Here is a 25,948-nt window from a genome sequence, read left to right as displayed (position 1 = left end):
TGGCAACTGTCGCCGAGGGCATTTCCTGAGTGCCAGGTCATTTTAGAGCAAACCGTGATCTCAGTTGGTTCTTGGCCTCATTTGGAAATGGCTGTGGATAAACAGGTCTACCTATGGTTACATCAGGTCACGTTCTATCATCCCAATTGGTCGATCTGTCTGATTTTGTCCCAACTTAGTCTCTCTTGGAATTGACTGGAGTCATTCAGCGGCAGCTTTTATTCAAAGCGGCAGGATGAGCATGTAGGGGTTGGAGGTCTTCCTGTAGGATGCCTACGTGTCGACTGCAGACATCCAGCCCAGAAGCGTTTGGCTCAGAGTCAAAAGAGACCACGCGTCCCCCGTCTGTTGATATCTTTATAGTCACAGAGTGGAACGCCTGTTGTCTGTGAGGTCCCTGTTATAAAGCATGCTGGGATACCTTCCCATCTGTTTGCTAGGCGGCCTGTGATAAACAAGAGAAGACGTTAGTTAATTATTCTCCAAAGCGATCGAATGAAAATTATGGAAATTCAATGAAGAGAGTATATGGTTTTGGTTGCAACAGAAACCAGCACCTGAAGTGACAAGGAAAGTAATTAAAGGAGACTATTGGCATGGGCTTCATTTTGTCTAATTTACTTCACAGCGGGACAGGTCTTACTTTGAATCTTTTATGATTCAATTTAATTTGTAAAAGCCTTCATCACCATTACAGTCTCAAAGGGCTTAACAGACCAACTTTTTATGACGACCCCTTTACCCAAGCCCACACAAGGGCAAGAAAAAAACTCCCTTGAATTAGCAAGGAAGGAATCTTGAAGAAACGCATAGTAGGGGATCCCTTCTTCCAGGGATGGTCAGGAGTACAATGGGTGCCATAATTGACATACAGGTAAATGCATGCAAATCATATTAAATTTATGATGTGGTGCTGGCCGGTTAACCATGAGGAGAGTCCGGGCATCCAGTCCAGTCACTGCAGCATGCTAGAAAAGACAGAATAGTGTATTAGAAGGGAAAAGTACGTAGTGGAAATTTATACTGCTATTAATTTAGTAACCGTATTCACATCGCATCTGTATCGTCTGATCTAGTACAAGTCCCAACCATCATTAGGAGCATTCTATATGCCAATGAGTTACTTGGGGCGTCTGTAGTCTGTCCTTGAAAAGTAAATGGAATTACTGGATACCATGAACATTCACTGTAGGCGGTAGTAGAATATACGTACAGAAAACTCTGCTTATAGATTCACCACTAACTTGCAGTTTAAACTCAAGAACGGCAGGGAATATGTGAGGACATGGATGACTTTTTCTTCTATTTTTTTTTATTTAAATGTCCATTTGCTTGTTCGTCATGACATCCGCTAGCAATAAGATTCATATTGATGCCTTTGGCTGTCTGGCCTGGGGTTAACCTTTCATTGTTCTCTTTATTGATTTTTATTTGTGTTTTTTTTACCTTTTTGTTTCAGTTGGGCCATAGAGTTAGCTACAATGTGCTATGGTAAGAGTCGACTACGCTCTGTTTCTGATCTCTGCTGCAATTACCTTGGCTAGAACCACAGGTTTCAATGCACCGCCAGTTTACACGGTTTCCGTCAGAAACACAGAGCTGCAGGGAGGATCAAAGAGGATGGAGGCCACACTCTCCGGAACCTCTCCACTTGCAGCCCGACGGTTGCGAGTTTGATCCGCACCGGCTGCGGCGGACCTGCTCCTCCCTGCGTAACCTGTGTCTGAATCCATTCATCTGTTTGGACATAAGTAGATGGAAATGAGAGGAGATGGGATGGTGTGTTGACATGCTCCTGAGTCATGTCACGGGAGTAGTAGATTTAGAAACGCACGCAATTACCCAGAGAAGAGGACGTGGCCACATGGAAAAATATCAATCAAAGATCATGTGGTTTAAAAGTTTAACTTTAAAACATTCCTACCCACTTTGTCGGCGACGCTCCATTGGGTCTGTGCCATTCGTGTGGACCCCTCTACTGAAGAAGGCGCCTTTTTTAATACAGTCTCCTGCTCTTGATTAGGTGTTGGTGATCCCAACATTGTGTTGGTTTTTGTTTTCCCTCTAACACCTGTGTCTTGGGCTGCTATGATGTTCCATGTTGACCATTCACGTTGACCATTTACCATAGATACGGCCTGGTACCGAGCAGCTGAAAAACAATTTCTGTCGGCGTCTCCTGTGTCGCGCCCGCGTTATTAAGGCACGGGACACGCAGTGATTGCATCATTGACCAAAACAACATAAGTGTGACTCTTTTAAATCTTCAAATCAAATGGCTCCAACACTCGTGTTCCATGAGTAAACGGGCTTCTGAAAGACAAACACACTTGCACGTAAATATGAAGACCCCTGAAGAGAGGAGGTGAATGTTTGGAATGCCAGTAGTGCACTTCACAAGACCCTAGAGAGGCAGAGCGAGAATGTCGGGAATCAGAACAGAGACCGATAAAATCCTGCATACGGAACTGGTGGTGGGGGAACACGCACGCACGCACGCACACACAAAACTTTAAATTGCCCTCAGTTTATGCATTTTTAATTAAGATGCCTTCAGGATATTATATATTGTGTGTGGGTGTGGGGAGGGAAACCTCTGTGAATTTTAAAGTTTAGCCTAATTTAGCCTGGCTTGTGTAGGAGTGTATCTACTTTTAACAGCCCTGCTTAATTTACTGAGCTAACATAGGGTGGTTCCTGTTGAGATAGCTATGTAACCTGTGCACATAAGCACACACTGGGCTGTCTCTGCGTCATCTGAGGTTTGTAATTGCAGCGAACTTGCCGTTAGCTTGCTAACTCCTCTATTATGGCACCCATAGCAACATGGCTCCAAAGATTTTACTGCATTTAGATGACCACACTGCTGCATCTCATTCACTCTCACTCTCTCTATTCCTCTCAATCTCCGTATGTCTCTCCAGTATGTCTTCTTGGGATCCTTGTTTCAAAAATAATATCCTATTATACCTTTTTGTCCACTTTAATGCAGTCCGACACTGCAGTGCGCGACAGCACTTCAAGTCTTGCTGAGAGCTGGTTGTGTACCATAGTAGGTGTGTACTAAGGTAGTTGTGTGCTGGTGGCGTCCATGGCTGGGTTCGGTTCTCCCTCCCTGTGTAGTTTCTCCTTGACTCCCCCTCCGCTCCAGATATGGCGCTCCTGGCGTGGAGTTCACAGGGCTGCACAAAGACACCGCCGCTGTCACCCAGATCCAATTCCTGCCCGCTCAGGTGAGCTGGGGGATGATGCACTATCTGTTGTTTTAAATATTTACGTCATGCTGCTAAATTTGCTGTAGGTAAGATTCAAGAATTATAAATGGAGAGAGAATTATTCCCTTGAGTCCCTCACATCGCTGCTCTGTGTTGCACTTAATGCACCAGTGATTGACAGGCAAGATGTAGAGTGGTCTAAAATCTAAATTGGCTCATACATTATAGAAGAATAGTTCTTAAATCGTACCTACAATGCCCCTAGCAGGCCAAGATTGACCCCTCCTCTTCCCTCCGCCTCCCAACCAATAGGGCCGGCTTCTGTCACTGCTCGACGACAACTCCATCCATCTGTGGGAGCTGGTGGGCGGGGCTCCCAGGGAAGTGGGCGGAGCCAGACGGGAGCCAACGGTGGGGCTCCAGGAAGTGCGTAGTTACTGCCTCCCAGGGAGGCCCGGCATCGAGAACTGCAGGTGCATTTTTATCTGAGGATCTCCCTGACATTTCTGACCTTCTCGTTCGTCTGTTGTTTGTTCATGTCTGCTTTGTGATGTTTTGATTCCAGCTCCAATATAAACTTCCAGCTCCAATATAAACGTACAACATTTTCAGCCTTCACCAGGTCGTTTGTCTGGCATAGACCACATTGCAATTACACACCACATGTTATGTCCATTTTTTATGTTGCATGTAAGATGCTAAGAGGGCATTAAATGACCTCCCATGTGACTGAAAAAATGTGAATCGAAGCTCTGTCTTATCACACGGGTTGCTGTCTCTTGTCCTGGAACTACCTCACAGGTCCATAACTCTGTGCTTGTTAAACAAGCTGCTGTCCCTTGTCCTTGCACTACTTGACGGGGTTCACTACTCCTCGCTGGGTGTTTAAGCTGCTGTCTCTTGTCCCTGCAGCACCTCACGGGTCACCGTCCTCCTCCTCCTGGGGTCATGTGACCTGCTCTGTGTCGGGACCGAGGGAGGGGGCGTCCACTTCCTGGATTTGCCACGCCTGTCGCTGAGGGAGAACCAATCACTTCTCCAAGACCAGGTCATACAGAGGTGAGTGAGCACGTGCTGGCCATGTTTCTTCTTCGATACTTCCATCGATGGAAGTATACGACAATGGGAGAGAATTGCAAACATTAACCTAGTGCTGTATAAAGGCTAAGTAAACCCTGTTTTAGGGAACATGCTTATTAGTTTCCAAAAATGTGATCGGTGACAGTCGTAAATGTTTAGGAAAAACTGACCCATTGGGTTGCATAGGAGCGAGTGCAAGAGGTGTTCTCTTGTCAAATTCTCTTGAGCTGGAGTGTGTAGGCAATGGAGAGCTGATTGTCATTTGAGCTTAAAAAAAGTACACGGAAATGTTCACCAACACTATTTACCCCAACGGACCATCTTTTTATGGGTTTAAATACTCTTTAACTGGTCAATGATAAAATAACATACAATGGCAAAGTAGCACTAACAATAGTAACATATGTTTGGATGATCAGATCATCTGGTTGAGGCAGTATTGTGGATATGGGACATCTGGATGTACATGTAGTATAGATCCAGCACATTAAGTGACGGGAGAAACTTTTTAAGATACCTAGCGCTGTTTATACTTTTGCTTCCACAGCTTTACGACTTGTGTTGACAGTTACTCATTTCCAATGTTTCATGCCGAAATTACTAGTGATAATTCATTAAAATATCGTCAGCGTATGGCATGAGGATCATAAGTAGCGAGAGAGGTGCTGTTGAACAGTTTTTACAGTCACTCCCTCAATCTTCCACACTTCATGTCCTTTCTTAGGATGGAACACCGTGCTAACCCTGTGTCAGAGCTCCTGCTGGGCATGTCAACACACCCACACACGCACTTGGAGGTTAATGGGGCACTAGGGGTCAGCTGGGTACATGTGAGTTGAAGGACCAGAAGAGGCTGTGAGATGACTCTAAAAACAAACAAGCATTCTTGGGGACGGCATAGCACCGCATCGGAAATGCCTCTCTTGCATTGTTGTGGAATACAAATACAATCTAGGCAGAAACATCACCACCAGGTGGTCCATTTCCAGGTGTCAGTCGTGCAAGGTTTCCTGCAGTCATTAAGAGCCGTGACTTACAGAGCCATCAGGTCGTCTTTTAAATTGGTCTGGAGTAGAAGCCTGAAAGTAAACGGATCTCATTCCCACAAAGAAGTACACACAGCCGCATGCTTTCAGCATACATTCATATGACGGCGGATGGCTACGTTTGTAAGTGAACATAGTGGTATTGCAGCTCTTGACTGTTTCCCAAGACATGTAAACACTTGGATCTGCAAACGTTTTCTCAATCGCTCTGTTTGTTTGTGTTCGGGGTTTAACATTCGAGACCAGTGTTTACTGTTATTATTGCCCATAGAGGAGCCAGACGTTTGCGTGCGTGCGTGCGTGCGTGCGTGTGTGTGTGTGTGTGTGTGTGTGTGTGTGTGTGTGTGTGTGTGTGTGTGTGTGCGTGTTTGTGTGTGTCCAGCGTGCCAGGCGTTCTTCTGTCTGCTGTGTATTTCAGACCAATCTCCGAACCCCTCATTACACCGGGCTGTTGAGGGAAGTGGGCAGCGTGGAGGCCTCCCAGGGGCGTGTGTGTGTGTGTGTGTGTGTGTGTGTGTGTGTGTGTGTGTGTGTGTGTGTGTGTGTGTGTGTGTGTGTGTGTGTGTGTGTGTGTGTGTGTGTGTGTGTGTGTGTGTGTGTGTGTGTGTGTGTGTGTGTGTGTGTCAGAGCCTGTGATTGCGAGGCTTTGTAACAGCTGCCAATACTTGGTGTTCCGGTTGGGGAAACGCTCTAGCCGAATCACCAGTGGACATACACAGGCTCATCACCATGTTAGCAGGACGCTGGATTACCTAAAAGTACTTGTTGAATGACGGACAATGCAGGGCTTTGTCTGCAATGTTTCTGCTCCTCTGCTTCCGGAACCATCTTCCTTGCTGAGGGAGCGAGAGAGAGAAATGGAGTGTGTGTGTGTGTGTGTGTGTGGGGTTGGTTGGCTGTCTCTATGTAGTTCTTCTGCCTCATCTGTAGCCAAGTGCCCTGAGAGCTTTCTCCACCGCTCTTCCTCCTGCGGCTCTCTCTCGTTCTCCCTTTCTCTCTGTCTCTCATGCTCGCCCGGCCGCTCATCAACCTCAAACCCTCATTCTTGTGTGTGTGTGTGTGTGTGTGTGTGTGTGTGTGTGTGTGTGTGTGTGTGTGTGTGTGTGTGTGTGTGTGTGTGTGTGACCTCTGAGGAATGTGTGTCTGGCCCGGGTTCCCCTGCTGCGCGGGCCCAGCCTCGTGTTGTGTCCTGGTTATCTCTGCAGAGAGGAGTAGCTCTGGATGAACGCGCTCTGCGGACAGCTCCACGCCCTCAGCCCGTGTGCTGCGGGGACACCCTGGCATGGGCTATGGTGTTGTTGCGGTGTGTTATTGTTTTTGATGTGATTTTAGGATTTTGATCATATTGATTATCATTTCTGTATGTTATTGAGTTCACACGCACACACGCGTGATTGACTTTAATAGTGTTCTTCTAGTATCTTCTCATATTTCATCCGACGCTTGGTAATCAATCTTTCTCTTTGTGGGATTGCTTCTGATACTATAATTTAGTCTTGGTTTCTGATATGATCCTGCTGGTCAGCTGTGAACAAAGGAACCTCTAGCAAATGTCTTTCTCTTTCGGCATGATGGGTAATGTGATTTGTAAACCCTTTGGTCTACAAGAGCAATATTGACTATTGGGGAACACGTTCAACTCCAGTTGATGGAAAACCAGGGTCCCTCCGTTGTCTGTCAGGGAACTTTGGGAATGCTGAAGAAAGTATTGTGAAACAGCCTGCTATACACGCACTCCAAAATACAAAAATGTAAATTTAAAACTGGAAGAGCCAATCACCTGAAACAGCTTGGCCAAAACCGGGGCGAAAGATTTTCTCACTATCTCTACAATCAAGATCCGTAAAATAGAGATCCCTATCTATCCACGCACACAGACAATGCTTTTTCAAAAACCACCAATGACATCATGCAATGGGTTGACTGAATGTTTTAAACCCCATTTTCAGTAGCATTGGCTGTCTGCAAAATGGTTTTTGAATATCCTTTCACGTGAGTTACCAACCAGGAGCTCTAGGTAGGCGTACCTTGTTTGCTCCACTGTACACATACTTTTGTGTACGATTGTTGAGTCAGATTGGTGTGTGTGGCTGTGAACAGATGTCGTTTCCACTCCTGTACAGTCTCCTCAACCACACGTAGACTTGCTACACAGCGGGTCTTGAGCTGGTTCCAACAGGATATGGTTTTTGCTGTATTTTAACATTGGCAGTAACGGATACAGAGTGATGAAAATATAATGTAGATCAGGATGGCTGATGTGATTTTAGGCCTGATCAAATCATTGACATTTAGCAATGTGCTTAAAATTTTGAGTTGGCAGTACCACAAACTACATTTGTCGAGTGTTGTTAAACTGTAACGGCATGAACAGGCAGTTGGTCCACTGAGTTTAACCCCTGTCTGTTTGTAGATTGATTCAGTTTGCCATATCATTGAGCCAAAACTAGATTTTAACAGTTCTCCATGAGTTGGTTTAGCATGTTTGAATCTTTTTGTTTGTTGATGTAATGATGTTTATTCAGCTTGCCAGATGACTACCGATGTGGCAAGTCTCTGGGGCCAGTGGAGTCTCTCCAGGAACACCCCCAGCAGCCAGGGGTGATTCTGATAGGCTACAGTCGAGGCCTGGTGGTGCTATGGGATCTGAGCACGCGCCACGTGGATCACGTCTTCCTGGGCAAGCAGGTATTCCTCACTCACTTGCACTCGCTCACGCCGACTTTGGGGTGTCAAGAGTCTTGGAAATGACGTGTGTGTGTGTGTGTGTGTGTGTGTGTGTGTGTGTGTGTGTGTGTGTGTGTGTGTGTGTGTGTGTGTGTGTGTGTGTGTGTGTGTGTGTGTGTGTGTGTGTGTGTGTGTGTGTGTGTGTGTGTGTGTGTGTGTGTATAGTCTTCAAACATGAATTATAACTTTCAAACCACATTAATTAACCAATTTCATCCCTTATCTAAATCACTCTTTTACACTTAGCATTTACTCTCCCATTCACTCTTTCTAAGGATTAAATGTTTATAAAATGACAAATAATTAGGCAATAAATTAGGGATGCACAGAAATGAAATTTCTTGGCCCCAACCAAAACCGAATATACTGAAACAGTTGGCCAGAACCGAATACCGAATGTGGCTTTTGCTGTTTTTCATTCATTTCATTCCTTCATTGTAACAGGTGCGCTCGGCTCTTTTTTCCTCTCTGCCTATAGTCATTTGGTTGTTTACAAACTTACGTGGGCTCTTTTTTAATCTCTCTTTTGATGAGGCGCACCTGGCTCATTCCTCACTGGTTGCTTTTTTTCAAAATCATCATCATCAAAAATAGAAATGTTTGGTATTTTTTTTCCATGTTTTGGGCCATTTTTGGTGGCCGAATTTTCGGTGCATCCCTACAATAAATAAATTAAAGGACTTTGTCGGCTGATGAATGATCCAACAAAGCCTTGACGCAGAGATTCTGCGTGTATGTGTTTGTGTGTGTGTGTGCGTGTGCGTGCAGCAACTAGAGAGCCTGGTGTGGGAGCGTTCCGGGAAGTCGTTCGTCAGTTCCCATAACGACGGGGGCTACTCGGTGTGGGCAGTTACCAGCGGTAACCCCTACACCCAGCAGCCAGTATCCTCCACCATCCCATATGGTAAGACTGACTGGTGGAGGCTGTGGGTGGACTGTTGTATTGATGGGCTGCACCTGGCTGCTGTTCTCGATGACTCACTTACCTGCATATTGATTGAACCAACTATTGGATGTGTTTAGCAATGTTCCTTCAGTTGCAGCCACTTGTTTGTGATTGTGTTTGAGTAGTTGTTCTATGCGTATTGTGCTAAGTCAGAACAGTTAGAAGCCTGATACAAACAGTTTTGTTGTAATGTTCAGAAAGAAGATGAATGGTGGCTTGGAAAACATTGGGGTGTCACTGAATGAGCTCCTGTCCTCGTCCCCAGGTCCGTTCCCCTGCAAGGCCATTAGCAAGATCCTTCTGAGGACCACGGTGTCCGGGTGAGGGCCCCCCGCTCTCCTGTTGAGGGCTCTCCTGTTGAGGGCCCCCCTCTCTCCTGTTGAGGGCCCCCCTCTCTCGGGTGGTTCTATCAAGTAGCACCATTGAGGATTAGGATCAATCCCAATTTATTGTTGAGAACATATAATCAAATGTGAATACAATATATATTGTTTTTAATATACATGTTTAAAATTGTTACATTTCATCTATTAATCTATTTTTCACACGCTCTCAATTCAAAATAGCTTTATTGGCATGGACAATAAACCCTTACATTACCAAAGCAAGTTATACAAAGAAATGACTAGTAAAAGCACAGAAGAGATCCTTTGGTAATGGTTGTGAGCGATTTCATGACCCCGTTTCCCAGAATTGTGACAGAGTGACGAGTGTTCTCCCGTCATGGTCGTCCCTACTGACTATACTGTCCATGCTACTCTATCCATGCTACTCTATCCACCTCCCTCATGCTGGCTCTTCGGCCCGCTCTCCAGTGCTCCCATGCTGCTGTACAGCGGTGGGATGCCCAGGGCGAGCTACGGGGACCGCCACTGTCTGACCGTCCAGCAGGACAAGGAGCACGTCACGCTGGACTTCACGTCCCGGGTCATCGACTTCTTCACCATCCACAGCGTGGAGCGGGAGCAAGGTGGGGGGGGGGGGGGCCCACGTGGCTCGTGCGGAATATGACACACCCTCAGGGTTATGGGCCGGGGCGTGTGAAGCACATGTGTTCAACTGATCAATTATTAGTTTTGTGCTTCCAAAGAGTCAGTTGCCCCAGGAATGTCGATGTGTTTGGGGGTGACTTTAAAATGGCGGTATTGCTGTAAAGCTAGTTGGTGAATCATGGAAAACAAAATGTAGATCGGAGCGGTCGTTTGAAGATGAATTTGTTGTAAAGTGGGTTTTACTGCAATGGCATCATTAGAAAATGTAGCACTGCATCATGGGTAATCCACCTCTAAACAGCCCCACTCGCCCCCCTCCCCCAGAGTTTGACGAGCCCTCGGCCGTGGTGGTGCTGCTGGACGAGGAGCTGGTGGTGGTGGACCTGCACACCCCCGGCTGGCCCACGCTGCCCACCCCCTACCTGGCCCCGCTGCACTCCTCGGCCATCACCTGCTCGTGCCACGTCTCCAGCGTGCCCCCCAAGCTGTGGGACCGGGTGCTGCAGGCCGGCCGCGCCCAGCGACAGGCACCGCAGCAGCAGCAGCAGCAGCAGCAGCGCGGGGTGAGTGGGCTCTGCCGGTAAGGGGTCGGCGCAGGGAAGGATCACAACATGGGAAATTAAACTGCAGCAGAGCTACAGTATGAAGCGGTCAATGTTTAAATCAAATGTATCTGTTGTGTTTATCGTTTGTGCTTGTTTTTATGTGGAAAAAATATAGAATCAGGAAAAAGTAAAGCGGTAGAAGAAGTAGAAGCTTTCTAAAAAAACCAAACATTTTTAAGTGGCTCATCGGTCAGACGAGTAGAGCTTAGTTTGTTGAGGGTAGGGCTCTGTACAGGAGGTACACCCAACTACCTTAGAAGGTGCTGCAAAAAAAAACACTCATCTGCTGAGGTGAGCTGTGCCGTGCATGAGTTTGGTCAGGTAGAGCTTACGCACAAGTTTAAAAAGTGGTATGTACTGGGAAATGCAAATGTCAGGCTTTTATTTCATTATATTATTTATGTTTAATCCATGCTGTCTGGTTTTTGCAGAGTTGGCCGATCTGTGGAGGGAAAAACCTGGCGCCGTCAGCGAAACAGCAGGAACTGCTACTGACTGGGTACACGCACGCACGCACGCAAACACACACAGCCAATTATTGAACTATATAGACATTAAACATTACTCAAGCGTTTCCTCTTGCACACATGTTCCCAGTAGAGCTGAGCTTGTGAGAAAGTACCAGTTATTTGTATAGTCTCCTTTTCCGGAAGCTTCATCTCATTCTCATCCCGGCTCCTCCAGTGGGAGTGCACGTTACCATGCACGCCTGCACAGTTTCGTCATATCCATGTCCACGGAGAAGCCAAACAGTCCCGCATCTCACAATACGTCTCTCCCTTCTTTTTAATTAATTCATCTGTATTATTATTAATAATAATAATAACCTCAACCGTCCGTAGATCAGTCTGGGTTGCCTTCAGTGCATCCGGGGGCCTGAGTGTGTGTGTGTGTGTGTGTGTGTGTGTGTGTGTGTGTGTGTGTGTGTGTGTGTGTGTGTGTGTGTGTGTGTGTGTGTGTGTGTGTGTGTGTGTGTGTGTGTTTCAGCCACGAGGACGGCACCGTACGCTTCTGGGATGCATCGGGCGTGGCCCTCACGCCGATCTACAAGCTCTCCACTGCCGGCGTCTTCCACACGGACTGCGACCCCGCCGACGACCCCCAGGGCCCCGACGACGACCCCGACGACCGGCGGGAGGAAGAGGACGAGTGGCCCCCCTTCAGGAAGGTGAGGGGGAGGGAGGGAGGGGTGGAGGGAGAGGTAGGAACAGTTGGAGAGAGGGATTCCCTTAAGAGTGGTGAACTCTAAGAATTGCCCTTTACATACTGCAGAAAAAAAGCATTTGTCTTAACGCACGCATGCGCACACCTTGGCCCACTTTTCAATCTTATGGTTTAAATGCGTTTGGTTCTGGGGGCCGTTATTCTTTGTAATCACTGTTTGTCTTGGAGAGGAAGATTGGCTCCATTCCTCTACTGGTATTACTTCTGATTCAGCACTGTTTCTGTTTCTCTGTATGTTAAGAATCGTACTGCATATTCAATGAAAAAAGACATTTGGCAAATCGAGTTAGTATTAGTTCATAGTTGTGTTAAAGGCTAGTTAAGGACTGAACTTGAATGATTTCTGCTGTGTATTCATATTTCATAAGTATTGGATTCCCTTTGTTATATTTCAAAGCATAGTTTTGCTCTTGCAGACTTTCTGTGAAACTCCTCCTGTCCACTGTCAAACATTGTTAGTCGTGAGGTTTGTCCCAGAGAAACCTCTTAAAACCACCATGCAAATGAATACGCTATCCATTTCTTGGTACGTGGTCGAGAGCAACGTTAAAGTTGTTGAGACCCTCATTCATGTTAAAAGGTGTGTGTGTGTGTGTGTGTGTGTGTGTGTGTGTGTGTGTGTGTGTGTGTGTGTGTGTGTGTGTGTGTGTGTGTGTGTGTGTGTGTGTGTGTCGTTTAAATGTGGGCGTGACCCTCCTTCAAGTTAAAAGTCCCTTGTGTGTAAAAGGATGAGAACTAGGCCTCTACTTTGTTTACATTACTACACCAGACTTTCCGTACCCTCACAGGCTTCCGATGTCTGTTTTCCCTCACCCCGTTTTGTCTTCGTAGACCCCTCCTCTCTTTATCTCCCCCTCCCTAACCCCTCTTTCCCCCCAAAACTTTCCTACCTTTCCAAATGTAACCCACGGTTACGGAACTCTAAGCTCTGGAATGCCGGCCCCATATGGATGGACAGCCCCCCACCCCCTTGTAATGAAAACCAGAACCCTCAGCTGTGTGTGTGTGTGTATGTGTGTGAAAATTCCTACGGAGCGCATAGGATTTACGTCTGTGTGCACGGTTTTTTAAAGTGCACGTACAAGAAGCAGTTAAAGTGTACTTTATTTGTTCTGTACCAGGGAGGATCACGGTGTACGTGTGCGAAGTGGGGGTATACGGGTTGGATCCAGCAGGCTATGTGTGTGCCATCGACCAGGCGGTGTTTAGTGATGCCTGGATGCCATCCTGGATATTGAAGTGTTCAGGGGACGTTTGGGGCATATAAAGGACGACCCCAGTGAATAAAAACACCTTGCTGGTGGTGTGTGTGTGTGTGTGTGTGTGTGTGTGTGTGTGTGTGTGTGTGTGTGTGTGTGTGTGTGTGTGTGTGTGTGTGTGTGTGTGTGTGTGTGTGTGTGTGTGTGTGTGTGTGTGTGTGTGAACTTGCTGTATATAGTAAGGTTTGGACTTTTAATGCCAATAAATGCCTCATTTGAATTATCTGTAATATTTCTTCCAACATTTTATTTAAGATTCTATCTCTGTCATTATGAGGTACCCAAAAATATTTATACATTCATTTACTTTTATCACGCCTCTGAGGAACCACACTAAACAACGGAGATGTCACTGCTATTAAAGGCTCAAAGTGGTGCAGGATGATGTCATGGTTTGGTAGGCTAATGACACGGTAATCATTTAGGACACACTACAATTTTAACTACCAGTGTTTATTAGAGATTCAGTGTCTGCAGTTTAAAGTGTGTGTGTGTGTGTGTGTGTGTGTGTGTGTGTGTGTGTGTGTGTGTGTGTGTGTGTGTGTGTGTGTGTGTGTGTGTGTGTGTGTGTGTGTGTGTGTGTGTGTTTTGTCAGCTATTTTAAATTTAGTCCTTAGACGAAAATGCTTATTAGTTTTAGTCACATTTTAGTCATTGTTTTCCTTCGCGGTTTTAGTCTAGTTTTAGTCGACCAAAAGTCCTTACATTTTAGTCAACTTTTAGTCATTACTTTCAGTCAAAACGTTTTCTCTTTTAAACGAATTAAATTAGGCTAATCCCTGGTATATGGACACCTGCTAAGTATTTCCAGTTAATTTGTCTGTTCAGCTCTTCAAAACGAGAGCTGGTAAATTTTGAAAAATGCATTAAACTGTAATCAGAAAACGCTGTTATATGCTATAGACCCTATTAGGGTCTATAGCATAAAAAATGTCTGTCTCTCTGTCTTCCCGCCTAACTTGAAGCCACAGGGCATCTCTAATTCCACCAATGCCCGGGATACATTTGGACAGACGGGCTAGACGCAAAAATATCATGCATTTTGAATGTCCAAATAGCACACCACTAACATTTTAGTCCTGTCTCGTTCCGTCAACGAAAACAAAACTTTCATTTCATCATAGTTTTATCATCAAATATCTATTTTTTTTTTAGCTCGTCAACGTCTCGTCTTAGTCATGGAAGAAAGGTAGTTGAAGAACATTTTTCGTCATATATTCCGTTAACGAAATTAACGTGTGTGTGTGTGGGTGTTTCTGTGTGTAGGTGGGATGTTTTGACCCCTACAGCGATGACCCTAGGCTTGGCATCCAGAAGATCACTCTGTGTAAATACAGCAACAAGCTGGTGGTGGCTGGAACTGCCGGACAGGTACACACGTACACGTGCACGCATGCACGCACGCACGCACGCACGCACGCACGCACGCACGTTTACGGCGCAAACATTGAATTTGATGGCTGGTCTGTGTGCGGTCATTCGGACATGTTTGAAGGAAGGAAGAAAATCTTGCACACAAGTTATGACAATAATAAAAAGTTTTCTTTAAAAGTCAAGAAAAAAATGCTTTGTCTTTTTTAAATCATGTATATATTTACAGTTGGGTTCAAACTGGTTCAAGCCACTTTGGATTACAGTGTCTCCTAATTGAAAATACAAAATAATAAAAACAGGGTTTTACTAGCGAACCCCGCCCATTGCTTCGATTAGACAGTTGACTTGAGCTTTGGAAAACCAAACCAATTGTGTATGGGAAGTCCCAATGTGTCTCATGTAGACTGCTTTCCATTAGGAAAAAACCAAGCAAGCTGAAAGTCAGTTTGCTTTTATGAGTCGTGTGGTTACGGCCGTATGCTGCAAATTAATCTCACATGCACACAGTTTTTCAATTTGCCAGGCATACTTTTCATTACTAATGTATATCTACCATCAAGAAGCATCATATAATGGACTTACTTATAAATGGAAGAATACAATTTAACTGTTTACATTGTGATAAAACTACAAACAAACTTGTGATGCATTTTCTTTTGCATTTTCTTTCTCTGCGGGGGACCAGGTGCTGATCCTGGCTCTGAGTGACGAGCGGTCGGACCACCAGGTCGAGGTGTCGGTGGTGGACCTGCTCCAGGACCGGGAGGGCTTCACCTGGAAGGGCCACGGCCGTCTGGACCCCCGCGCCCGCCCGGGCCCCTTCCCCCCAGGCTTCCAGCCCCAGCTGCTGGTGCAGTGCATGCCCCCCGCCTCGGTCACCGCGGTGACGCTGCACGCAGAGTGGCACCTGGTGGCGTTCGGCACCAGCCACGGCTTTGGCCTGTTCGACTACCAGCGTCGCAGTGCCGTGCTGGCCAGGTGAGCCGAGACACGCCCACCTGCCCACCTGTGGGACCCCAAACCTCCAACTCTCAACCTTACACAAGGTGTTGTAGACTTGAGTTTTAGGGTACAGTTTGGTTTTAGGGTTACAGTCCCAGGGCCCCTCAAATGTAATGATTGTAATGTAAACCACAACGTAAAGTGTCCCATAAAGTAAACCCTCCTCCTATTCTTCGCCTCCTCTCTCCCTCTCCCTGCCCCCTCTTCCTCTCGCTGAAGGTGCACCCTGCACCCGAATGACTCCCTGGCCATGGAGGGTCCCCTGTCCCGGGTCAAGTCCCTGAAGAAGTCTCTCCGCCAGAGCTTCCGGCGAATCCGCAAGAGCAGGGTGTCTGGCAAGAAGCGCCCCGTCCCCACCACCATGCCCACCAGCAAGGTCCCGCCCTCATGTGCATGGCTCGTGGTCAGAATGTCACTAGAAGGCCCACTGTAGAGAGCATGCATGAGTCCCATTTGTTAGATTTCAACCCGCACACAATGTTTTCTAGTGCTAATGAATATGAAAGAAATATATTCATTTAAATAAAGAAGCCTGTCATTCTGTACAAAATTATCTGTTGGGTTATTTAAACAATGTCACAAAGGTGAAAAAGTAGGAAAATACCTTTAGCTGTGTGTGTGTGTGTGTGTGTGTGTGTGTGTGTGTGTGTGTGTGTGTGTGTGTGTGTGTGTGTGTGTGTGTGTGTGTGTGTGTGTGTGTGTGTGTGTGTGTGTGTGTGTGTGTGTGTGTGTGTTTTCAGGTCCAGGAGGCCAACGCGGCTCTAGCGGAGCAGGAGGATGTGGCCCCGGTGCAGCGGCGCATCGAGCCACGCTCCGCAGACGACTCGCTGTCCGGCGTGGTCCGCTGCCTGTGCTTCGCCGACACCTTCCTGCGAGACGGTAGGAGAAACACTCACACCCCGGCCAGTGTTGCACAGCATTTCTCTTAGATGCTTGGGAGGGCAGGGCAGTCTAGTGGTTAGCTAGCCTGTCTAGTCTAGTGGTTAGCTAGCCTGTCTAGTCTAGTGGTTAGCTAGCCTGTCTAGTCTAGTGGTTAGCTAGCCTGTCTAGTCTAGTGGTTAGCTAGCCAGTCTAGTCTAGTGGTTAGCTAGCCAGTCTAGTCTAGAGGTTAGCTAGCCAGTCTAGTCTAGTGGTTAGCTAGCCAGTCTAGTCTAGTGGTTAGCTAGCCAGTCTAGTCTAGTGGTTAGTTAGCTAACCAAGAACCTTTCGGTTCCGGGTTTGATAGCAGATACCTGTAGGGGATTTGTTTTGCTGTGACTTTTAAACTAATATACTTTGTATCTATTTTAAATACGTGAATATTTGAATATTCACAAATGTATGCAAGGTTTTTGGTAAGATACAGCAGTTGGAGGCAGGCAGGTGCTTGGACTAAATGGCTTCAGTGTGTATACAACCCTCCTGTGTACTGAAACACACAATACCGTGTGTATCCTCCCCCAGGAACGCACCACGGCCCTACCCTCTGGGCGGGCACCAACTCGGGCAGCGTGTACGCCTACGCCCTGGAGGTCCCGGGTGTTGGCTCTGGGCCGGGCCGGGGGGGCGAGCCGGGCAGTGGCAGCGGGGGGGGAGGAGGAGGAGGGGGCGGGGCCGGCAGCAGCGTGGAGGCGTTGCTGGGGAAGGAGATCCAGCTGATGCACCGCGCCCCCGTGGTGTGGATCTGCGTGCTGGACGGCCGCGGACGCCCGCTGCCGGAGCCCTACGAGGCGTCCCGGGACCTCGCCGCCGCGCCAGACATGAGCACCGCCCACTCGGTGCTCATCGCCTCGGAGGAGCAGCTCAAGGTGCGGAGGGGAGGGTCTTGGGGTGGGGGTTTCCCGCCTAGTCTCTGGATGTCGTGGGTGGGTGGGGGTTTGGGATTTTCTGTGACGATATTTCTATAAGTTATAATGTGGAGACGTCCTAGGTTCTAGTCGTGCCTGCAGAGATCACTCGGGAAAAAAAAACAACATCCAGTAGTCTTTCATTCTATATTTATTAATACCATTTGTTAAAAATTACTATGGGATGTATGCTTTTTGGTAACGCCGCAGAAAGGGAGAGGAGAACGGCAATGTTGCATTGTGCCGCAGGCGGGCATCGAACCCGGGTCCTATAGCATGCGGGGTTAGCGCCCCGGTGGGTTGTTTGACTCACCCAGCCGTCCTGCCCCCAGGTGTTCTCCCTGCCCAAAGTGAGTGCCAAGACCAAGTTCAAGCTGACGGCCCACGAGGGCTGCCGCGTGCGGCGGGTGGCGCTGGTGGCGCTGAGCTCGGCCGTGCAGGAGGACTACAGCGAGCACACCCTGGTCTGCCTCACCAACCTGGGGGACATGCACCTCTTCAACGTCCCGGCGCTCAGGCCCCAGGTCAGGGGAGGGGGTGGGCTTTGGTTACTGTTGGGATTTACGTGGGTTTTTTCTGAATGGATGCGCAGCCTTGACACTTGAACGCGAAATCAGGAGGTCAAAATCGAGTTAGTAAAATCCGGACACGGGTCCGCCAGGAGCTAATTTACCCGCAAAAAAACCATCCTGTTAAAATATATCTGATGAAATGACGCTGGTTGGATGAGAAGACCAGTCGTTCCGGATGTTTCAATGTAGCGCTAGAGCTCCCATCAGACATGCATTGTCGAGGAGAGCAATGGAGGTGAGCGCTCTATCCGTGCATTACATTGCACGGATACACATTTAGCACTGCATGAAGGCCACAGCCAGTCAGAGGCAGTGCAAAGATATTTCAGCAAAGCTGCTCATGCTCCCAGTACAAATCATTAATGGAAAACATATGATGAACAACAATATTTATAATGTATTTATTTACAAATAACTAGAGTATCTTTTCAATTATTGTAATGACGACTATTTCAAAATCCCACCAGTGGTACATGTACCACAGGTGGACAAACATTAGCTCATGGGATCACAATGTGAGCACAATCTGATCTGGGACGGTCCAGACCTGACGGTTAATGCTTCCTTGCACCATCGGATGGTGTAACCAAGGCCTTTGTCTGCCTGGATGGCCGAATGTCCTTTTCTCCCACTGTCTGTTGGTCTCACTGTCCTGTGTGTCTGTCCTTCTGTCGCAATCTGTCTGCAGAGTGGGAGGTTTGTGTATTATGGATACATTGGTCTTAATTTTATAGAATTTTCATTTGATTGAATAATTCTTTACTGCTAGATCTTGCTAATCTGACCTGAGGTGTGGTTCTCTGCAGGTGCGCTACGACTGCATCCGGAAAGAAGACATCAGTGGCATTGCGTCCTGCGTCTTCACCAAAACTGGCCAGGGTGAGGAAGAGTTAATAGTATTAATTTCATGTTATGAACGCACTCAGGGTGAGGAAGAGGAGCATGAGATATTAATAATGATTTAATTTAATATCCGATGGTAGAAATATATAAGGTAAACAAACACTGAAATCCAAGCTAGAAGCTGTCTACTATTCCCGGTTCTATTTTGAATTGATCACATACTGCATCGTAAACTCCTGTTTGCCTTTTCTTTGTGGGGTTTGTTTGTGGAGCTTTTTGTATTCAAGCGTTTGCGTTTGACTATAAATTGCTCATTGACTCAGTTGTTGTTCGTATTCACCCGCTTAAAAGTGTGTGGGGGTGTGTGGGGGTGACTTTTGTATTCAAGCGTTTGTTTTGGACTTTAAATTGCTCATTGACTTAGTTGTAATTCCTTAACTATTGTGTGTGTGGCCATCCCCTCAGGGTTCTACCTGATCTCCCCCTCAGAGTACGAGAGGTTCTCCCTCTCGGCCAAGGTCATCACAGAGCCGCTCTGCTCCCTGCAGCTGGACCGCCCGCTGGAGCACGCGTCAGCCAGGTAGCACACACTGGCACATCTATGCACACGCACACGCCCTAAATGTACTATTCTGACATGCATTTACGGATATATTATCATATATTATGCTTTGGATTCTTAGGATAACAAATGTATTCTTTATTTTATTTGGAAAAAGATAAAAAATATATATTTTGGCATATTTTTTATGCTATAATATATTATAGCATACTTACACAAAAGTTCAACCATCTGATTTGTTGCCCAAGTGTCGCTAGTTGCTAGTTTGTGATTGGTTGAGCCAGCTGGTAAATAGTGTGGTCTCTGCTGTAATGAAATGATTGTGTGTGTCTCCAGTGACGGCCCCACAGCACAACCACGGGCCAACGGGACACACAAAAACCAGACGGATCAAGCTGAGGGTAGGACGCACAAACACACACATGCTCTTCTTCTGTTGCCTTTTCATCCCCGTCCCTCCAAACTCTAATTCCCTCTCTTTGAGCCCGGCTTACCCTCTCATTCTTTCGCTCACTCAACTTTCCAGAGAAGGCTTCATGAGGGTTCCCTCAGCTCTCCACGGTAACGGACCAGAACCCCCCCCACCCCTTTCCTTCTGCTGCCGCTGGAACCTCCGGAATTCTATTGGCTGCTGGGGAAATGACACAGTTGAACAGTTGACCGGTTGACTATATTTTAGGGCTGGGGGAGTTGTCGAATGTCTAGCCAAACAATGCCGAATATTTTGAATAAGCCTGTCGGTATACATGTCGATCATATAGAATCACTTCTGAAGTTGTTTTAACTCTCTAGTTGGATGTGTCAATAGGTACTATTTAGACTATCGAGAAGTCCATATACTGCATCTGGGTCTTGGGTTTTAATAGTCAAGCTAATCCACCCATGGATTGGTTAGTGGAGAAGGAATCGCCATGTTTTCATCGTCAATTTAAAGTTCATGACATCCTAATTCTATGAACTATAAATCAGCGCAATAACTCCCCCAGCTATTTCTATGCGGGTGCCGTCAGTGGCTGTAAAACGCTTTAGAACAAACCAATCCCTCCCCCCTCCCAAGCCTGTTTATCGCCGCCTACAAATTAACATATTTTACCGCTGTGGAAACGTGCGTCTCCCGCGTGTGGCCGGACACCTTTTAAACGGGACTTCAGCGTGGATTATACTTTGGCATACTTGTGGGTGTTTATTGTTCTACCTCAGAGGTTGTGTGTCGGTGGCCACACATTTGGAGTCATTTGGAGATCTTTATAATGTAAAGATTAGAGCTGTCAGTTAAACGCGTTATTAACGGCGTTAACGCAAACCAAATTTAACGGCGTTAAATTTTTTATCGTGCGATTAACGCAATTATTTTATAAAAAAAAATATATATATATATTTTTTTTTTTCTTTGGCTCAAAACAAAGAAGCAGTAGCCTGACTGCTATGTTCAAATGACATTTGTTCAAAGCAGTCGTTTAATTGCACTATAGGCTCTTTTTTTGTATCGTCCTGTTTTGATCAGTGTATATGCCAATGTTGTTATCAATAAAAAATCATTTGCACAAGGCAAGCCGATGCACTTCACCATGTTGATAAGAGAATTAAAATTAGAAGAATTATGGGACAAAAAAATCAAGGGATATTTAGCATAGAAAAATGATTTGCGATTAATCGCGATTAATTAGAGTTAACTATGACATTAATGCGATTAATCACGATTAAATATTTTAATCGCTTGACAGCTCTAGTAATGATCTGTATCGTGTGTTGCACGAAATAATTTTTCTGTGAGCGTTCCTTATAGTAGATCTTGGATCTGCCCCATGTTGTTTTCAATGTCAGCTGAAATCCGTACAAAAGAATAAGCAAAAAAAGGGTTGCAGGAAAGAATATGTTTGCAAAAGAGTTGAGAGGTGCACATAAGCTACGTCTTAGTTCTCTATTAGCTACGCCGGTCACACCTTAACTGCAACATACCTACACCATGACTACACATCTAGTATCTATCTAATCAGTGCATTGACCTACAGAAGTTACAAGGAACAATTTCCACGCAACACGAATGGGAGTCGTTTTCGATGCAGCACGGTTCAGCTCGGGTTGCTAAGCACCAGTACACGTAAACATGTATAGACATTTAAAAGCTCGGTAGAAAAGAGAACTGCATGGTGGTGGTCTAATGTACGACCTCCGACCCCTCACCCCCAGGTCAGGCGGAGGACCTCCAGAGCGGCCTGTCCTCCCCCGCCCAGGACTCTCCCCTTGACTCACCGCTCAGCTTCGCTGACCTCACCCTGGACTCCACTGGGGAGCTCACTGTGGAGGACGTCCGGGACTTCCTCACGTAAGGCACTCATTCACTCTCATGCACTCACTCACTCACTCACTCACTCACTCACTCACTCACTCACTCACTCACTCACTCACGCACGCACTCTCATGCACGCACTCTCATGCACGCACTCACTCACTCTCATGCACGCACGCACTCACTCACTCACTCACTCACTCTCATGCACGCACGCACGCACTCACTCACTCACTCACGGTTCATTGTCTGTCTCATAGGACGGTGGACGAAGTGGAGAACAACATGAGGAACATCAAAGAGGAAGAGGGGCGCACCGCGGGTATCTTGATCAACTGACCAAGAAGGTACACACACACGCACACGTGACGACCACATGTCTTTGTTTTCCTTCACACCCCAGACAGGGTTGAAAACACACCTGTTTCTGATGGAGCTGGTCCACGGTGTGTAAACTTCAAAGGAGCCCTCTGTCTGAGGGCTGCATTCTTGCAACCCCCCGTGTGTGTGTGTGTGTGTGTGTGTGTGTGTGTGTGTGTGTGTGTGTGTGTGTGTGTGTGTGTGTGTGTGTGTGTGTGTGTGTGTGTGTGTGTTATCGCAATCATATTGAAAAACATGAGTTACCGATCGTAGTTTTCTACTGTTTTTCGATATAACAGCGACTAACAGAATCAACCACATTTGCATGACAGACATCGGGTATCTGACTAGTGTCTCTACTGCCCCCTGGTGTTGGTATCTGGAGAAACGAGCTGTCCCCCACTTGATGGTTCTCCATTACTGTTTGATGATATAAATGCAGATGTCACTGCAGTGTCTCTGCAGTGACATCTGCATGAAGAATCCATTCAGAAATGTAGCAGAGAAAAATGAACCATTCCTGAAACTGTTCACCTTCAGCATCGCCTGCATCAAGCTTGCTTTATTTAGACTTGCGTGTTGTGGGAGGACGTGTCCTCGTCTGTCATCTAACATGTCTCTTCATCTACATCACTTTATTGTCTTTTTTAGCGTCTTGGCCATCGCCTGCAGTAGTCCAGTGGAGGCACCGATGACCGACCATACGGCTAGATAACACAACAAGCAGCGGACATAGATACTTCTGGGTACGCCCCCAACCGTACCATCTCTTCCTCTTCCTCCTCCTCCTCCTCCTCTCAGTACAACAGCACAGCCCCCACACGCCCATCCACTCTGACTATGGACACGATATTAGAAGAACGGAGCGTGGACAGAAGAATACAAAGTTTCCTACTGGATGGACCCCCATCTTCTACAGAACCACCCGGGAACGTGACCTCACCCGCCCTATGAGTAATATGCCAGGACACACAGGCATGCATGTGAACCATGGATTACATGGTTCATGGTTGGTTTGGTTACGGTTAGCCATGCCACCCCCCCCCCCCCCCCCCCCCCCTGGCTGGCTGGCCGGTTCTGGATGAGGCAGAACTACCATTGGCAGGATGGTACAGCCTGCTGGCACTGCCCTGTGGATCTCTCTCTTTGTGTCACTCTCGCTCTGTCACACACTCGCTCTCTTTCTCTAACTCCCCCTGCCCCCCCCCCCCCCCCTGTCTGCCTACCAATTAGGGAAAGGAGTTCTTAATGTTTTCTTTCTTCCAGGGCAGAACTATCGGTGCTGTTGTGAGTTGATGAACACCTCTCTCTTAACGGAGCCCCGTCCCCTCCTCGGTATCAGGGCTCCTCTAGGTGCTGCTTTGGGGGCTCTTCCACTGGTGCTCTCTCCTCAAGAACAAACTGTCCATGTGCACAACAGTAGACTTACTGGAGCTGTGAGGCACGCTGCGAATTACAGCCACAGAGCAGCCCTCCTCACACCCCCTCCCCCTCCCACCGCTCCCCCATAACTATAAACTGTGAATCGGTTGAAGAGAATGAAAGGGAACAATTGTAGCATTCACCCGAGTTAGACTCTTTTGTTTTTGGTTTTTCTCCCGAGAGATCTGACCGGTCTTCTTTGAGTACTGGGAGCTATAGCGTTGTCGTTCCAGCCAAAATTGCTAACATATCTTTGCAATTGAGGAGGACCCTAATGAACTATGTTTGTATCTGTCTTAATAACTTATAATGAAGAGCCACACTAACCACAGTGGGGACCGAGGCTCGCCGTTTACCCTCGGATGGGGAAAGGGTGACGGGGATAATGCAGTCGTTTGTCTGAAGACGAAGCTGGCCTTATTAGGGCCAGCTTCTGGGCTAGCAGGTTGTCATTCGAAACGTTTTTTCAGGGTGTTTTTAAAGAAAGGATGTAGAGTAACTAGGGTTTAGAAAAGGACTTTATTAAGGGAAACAAACCAAATGCTGCAAAGTCTTCATGTTTGAGAATGCGTGGTATCGAGTGAGTTAATTGAACGTTTGAGACTGAGGGCTACACAGCAAGTATAATATCTAGAAACATTTTGAAGCCAACCATTCAATAATAAACATTATTATGGAGTAGTTGGCTCCAAAGTCAGGTTTTTTTTTTTTGCTTTACATCAAAGCACAGAGAAACGGGGCTTGTGAGGATAGAAGGGAGAGGAGAGGTTGAAACCAAGGCAAAGCATGGTGGAAAGTTACGGTTAAAAGAACAGCTAATAATTCGCCTGCCAAATACAACTCCTGGGAACGTTTAGGAGTGGAGCGTGGGTGAAGAAGCAGTGTAGTAAGGTTTAGAGGCACAGGGTCATGTTCCAGGGGACGGCAGCGACGACGATAGGAGGGAGGCCTTAACCCCTGGAGTTTTATGAAGAATATGTCAAGTGTGAATTCAAAGGGACCATGATACAGCGATAAAGCGATTGAGCCGTTGAGTTCCGAAGAAACTTCCAGAAAGATCCCCAAAAATTCTCCCTTGAGAAAATCGTTCATCTCACGCTGGAAGTTTTTGATTACGAGTTTGTCCGGAACACTATGTGTGATGTAGGTTACAGCTGTTCAGCGACGCAAAGTTTGTGGGATTGTTTCAATTGTGGATGGGACAATGGCCAGTGCTTGGATCCCCGTAGTCTAACAATTTATCTTCTAACTTTTACTGTGTAAAAAAAAAAAGTGTGTGTGTATATAAATATATATATAATGTAGGTTAACAGCCTTGAATTAGGACAGACAGGTTTTATATGCCAATGATGAAGTAGTACTTCCAGACCCCAATAAAAGTAGCCTAAAAGCCTTTCGGTATTTCATTTTAGATTGCCTCGTGCAAAATATTAAAAGGGACCTCACAACTAATTTAGAACAATGGATAGGAATGGTGTTAACGCCTTTAATTTGAAATGTGTACATTTTTGTTGCGACAAATAATTAACACTCTGCTACAGTTTACACCACCACACAAACCATTTATGATTCCAGGACAGGGTTGAACATTTAAATTGGGATTTTACCATTTTTTGTTTACTTTTTTGTTTTGAGTTTTAATGGAAATTTGTTTGTTTAGAATTTTTGCAGATGGAGAATGTCAATAAAAGTATTTACTCTTTAATGTGTTCAGCTTCCTGTTTCTGAAAGGTGGGAGACATTCAGGAATGGAGAGGTTCCTGAATAGATGGATGGTTATTTTATTGAAACTTGTCCACTCCTGATGGTATAGATGGTAGGGATCATCTATTATGATCTTGACATATTTCATCACTGTTTGATCCTAATGTTACCTTCTTATTTTTACAACCTATACCATTAAATCATATTACCTGAAAACGTGTTGGATTAGGCTCTTATCAAAGTTTGTGGGATTGTTTCAATTGTGGATGGGACAATGGCCAGTGCTTGGATCCCCGTAGTAACTATTATGATCTAGACATATTTCATCACTGTTTGATCCTAATGTTACCTTCTTATTTTTACAACCTATACCATTAAATCATATTACCTGAAAACGTGTTGGATTAGGCTCTTATCAAAGTTTGTGGGATTGTTTCAATTGTGGATGGGACAATGGCCAGTGCTTGGATCCCCGTAGTCTAACAATTTAACTTCTAACTTTTACTGTGTAAAAAAAAAAAAGGCTCTTATCAGTCAAGTATGTTTTGACTCACACAAAGATTAAAAATTCAGAGAAGGTGGAGGCATACATTTCTTAATAATAAAATGAGTGTTTATGTGAAGCTGAGATTGCAGGCCACCAGGCACTGTCCGTTGTTACCTTTTGTATGGGTTCTTTAAATATCTTTCCATTATAATTAGGTATTTATCATCAACTGGAAATGATACCAAGTTTTTAACAGACTGAATGCGGTTAATCTCCCCCAGCATTTTTCCTTAATGCAACTGGTTTACCTTAGCCATTTCATCTGCCTTTTTAAATAAAGTGTGATTTTTTGATTGAAGGTTAGGTTTTAGTGTTTGGTCTGGTTTCAGGGCTAGTTTCAGGTTAAAGACCT

At 46.1% G+C, this 25,948-nt stretch overlaps 1 protein-coding gene across 1 annotated transcript in view; it reads left to right on the top strand.

Annotated features, from left to right (window-relative positions):
• The window catches only part of llgl1 (LLGL scribble cell polarity complex component 1), a 34,431-nt gene extending 9,381 nt beyond the window's left edge, over positions 1–25,050 (top strand). Inside the window, exons 3-24 of the mRNA XM_030338919.1 lie at positions 3,152–3,233; positions 3,528–3,688; positions 4,128–4,274; positions 7,867–8,029; positions 8,837–8,972; positions 9,280–9,334; positions 9,830–9,984; positions 10,331–10,569; positions 11,043–11,110; positions 11,599–11,779; positions 14,361–14,465; positions 15,154–15,446; positions 15,690–15,846; positions 16,211–16,349; positions 16,914–17,257; positions 17,629–17,820; positions 18,675–18,747; positions 19,177–19,291; positions 19,610–19,674; positions 21,464–21,599; positions 21,824–21,910; positions 22,575–25,050. Of these exons, the coding sequence (XP_030194779.1) occupies positions 3,152–3,233; positions 3,528–3,688; positions 4,128–4,274; positions 7,867–8,029; positions 8,837–8,972; positions 9,280–9,334; positions 9,830–9,984; positions 10,331–10,569; positions 11,043–11,110; positions 11,599–11,779; positions 14,361–14,465; positions 15,154–15,446; positions 15,690–15,846; positions 16,211–16,349; positions 16,914–17,257; positions 17,629–17,820; positions 18,675–18,747; positions 19,177–19,291; positions 19,610–19,674; positions 21,464–21,599; positions 21,824–21,902 (3,085 nt within the window). The 3' untranslated portion in view covers positions 21,903–21,910; positions 22,575–25,050. The remainder of the gene's footprint in view (positions 1–3,151; positions 3,234–3,527; positions 3,689–4,127; positions 4,275–7,866; positions 8,030–8,836; positions 8,973–9,279; positions 9,335–9,829; positions 9,985–10,330; positions 10,570–11,042; positions 11,111–11,598; positions 11,780–14,360; positions 14,466–15,153; positions 15,447–15,689; positions 15,847–16,210; positions 16,350–16,913; positions 17,258–17,628; positions 17,821–18,674; positions 18,748–19,176; positions 19,292–19,609; positions 19,675–21,463; positions 21,600–21,823; positions 21,911–22,574) is intronic.
• Positions 25,051–25,948: the final 898 nt, after the last annotated feature.

The sequence above is a fragment of the Gadus morhua genome, chromosome 2 (assembly GCF_902167405.1).
Source record: "Gadus morhua chromosome 2, gadMor3.0, whole genome shotgun sequence".
Taxonomy (NCBI): Eukaryota; Metazoa; Chordata; class Actinopteri; order Gadiformes; family Gadidae; genus Gadus; species Gadus morhua.
Note: the sequence above shows the minus strand (reverse complement) of the source record. Positions and strands in the feature narration are given on the sequence as shown.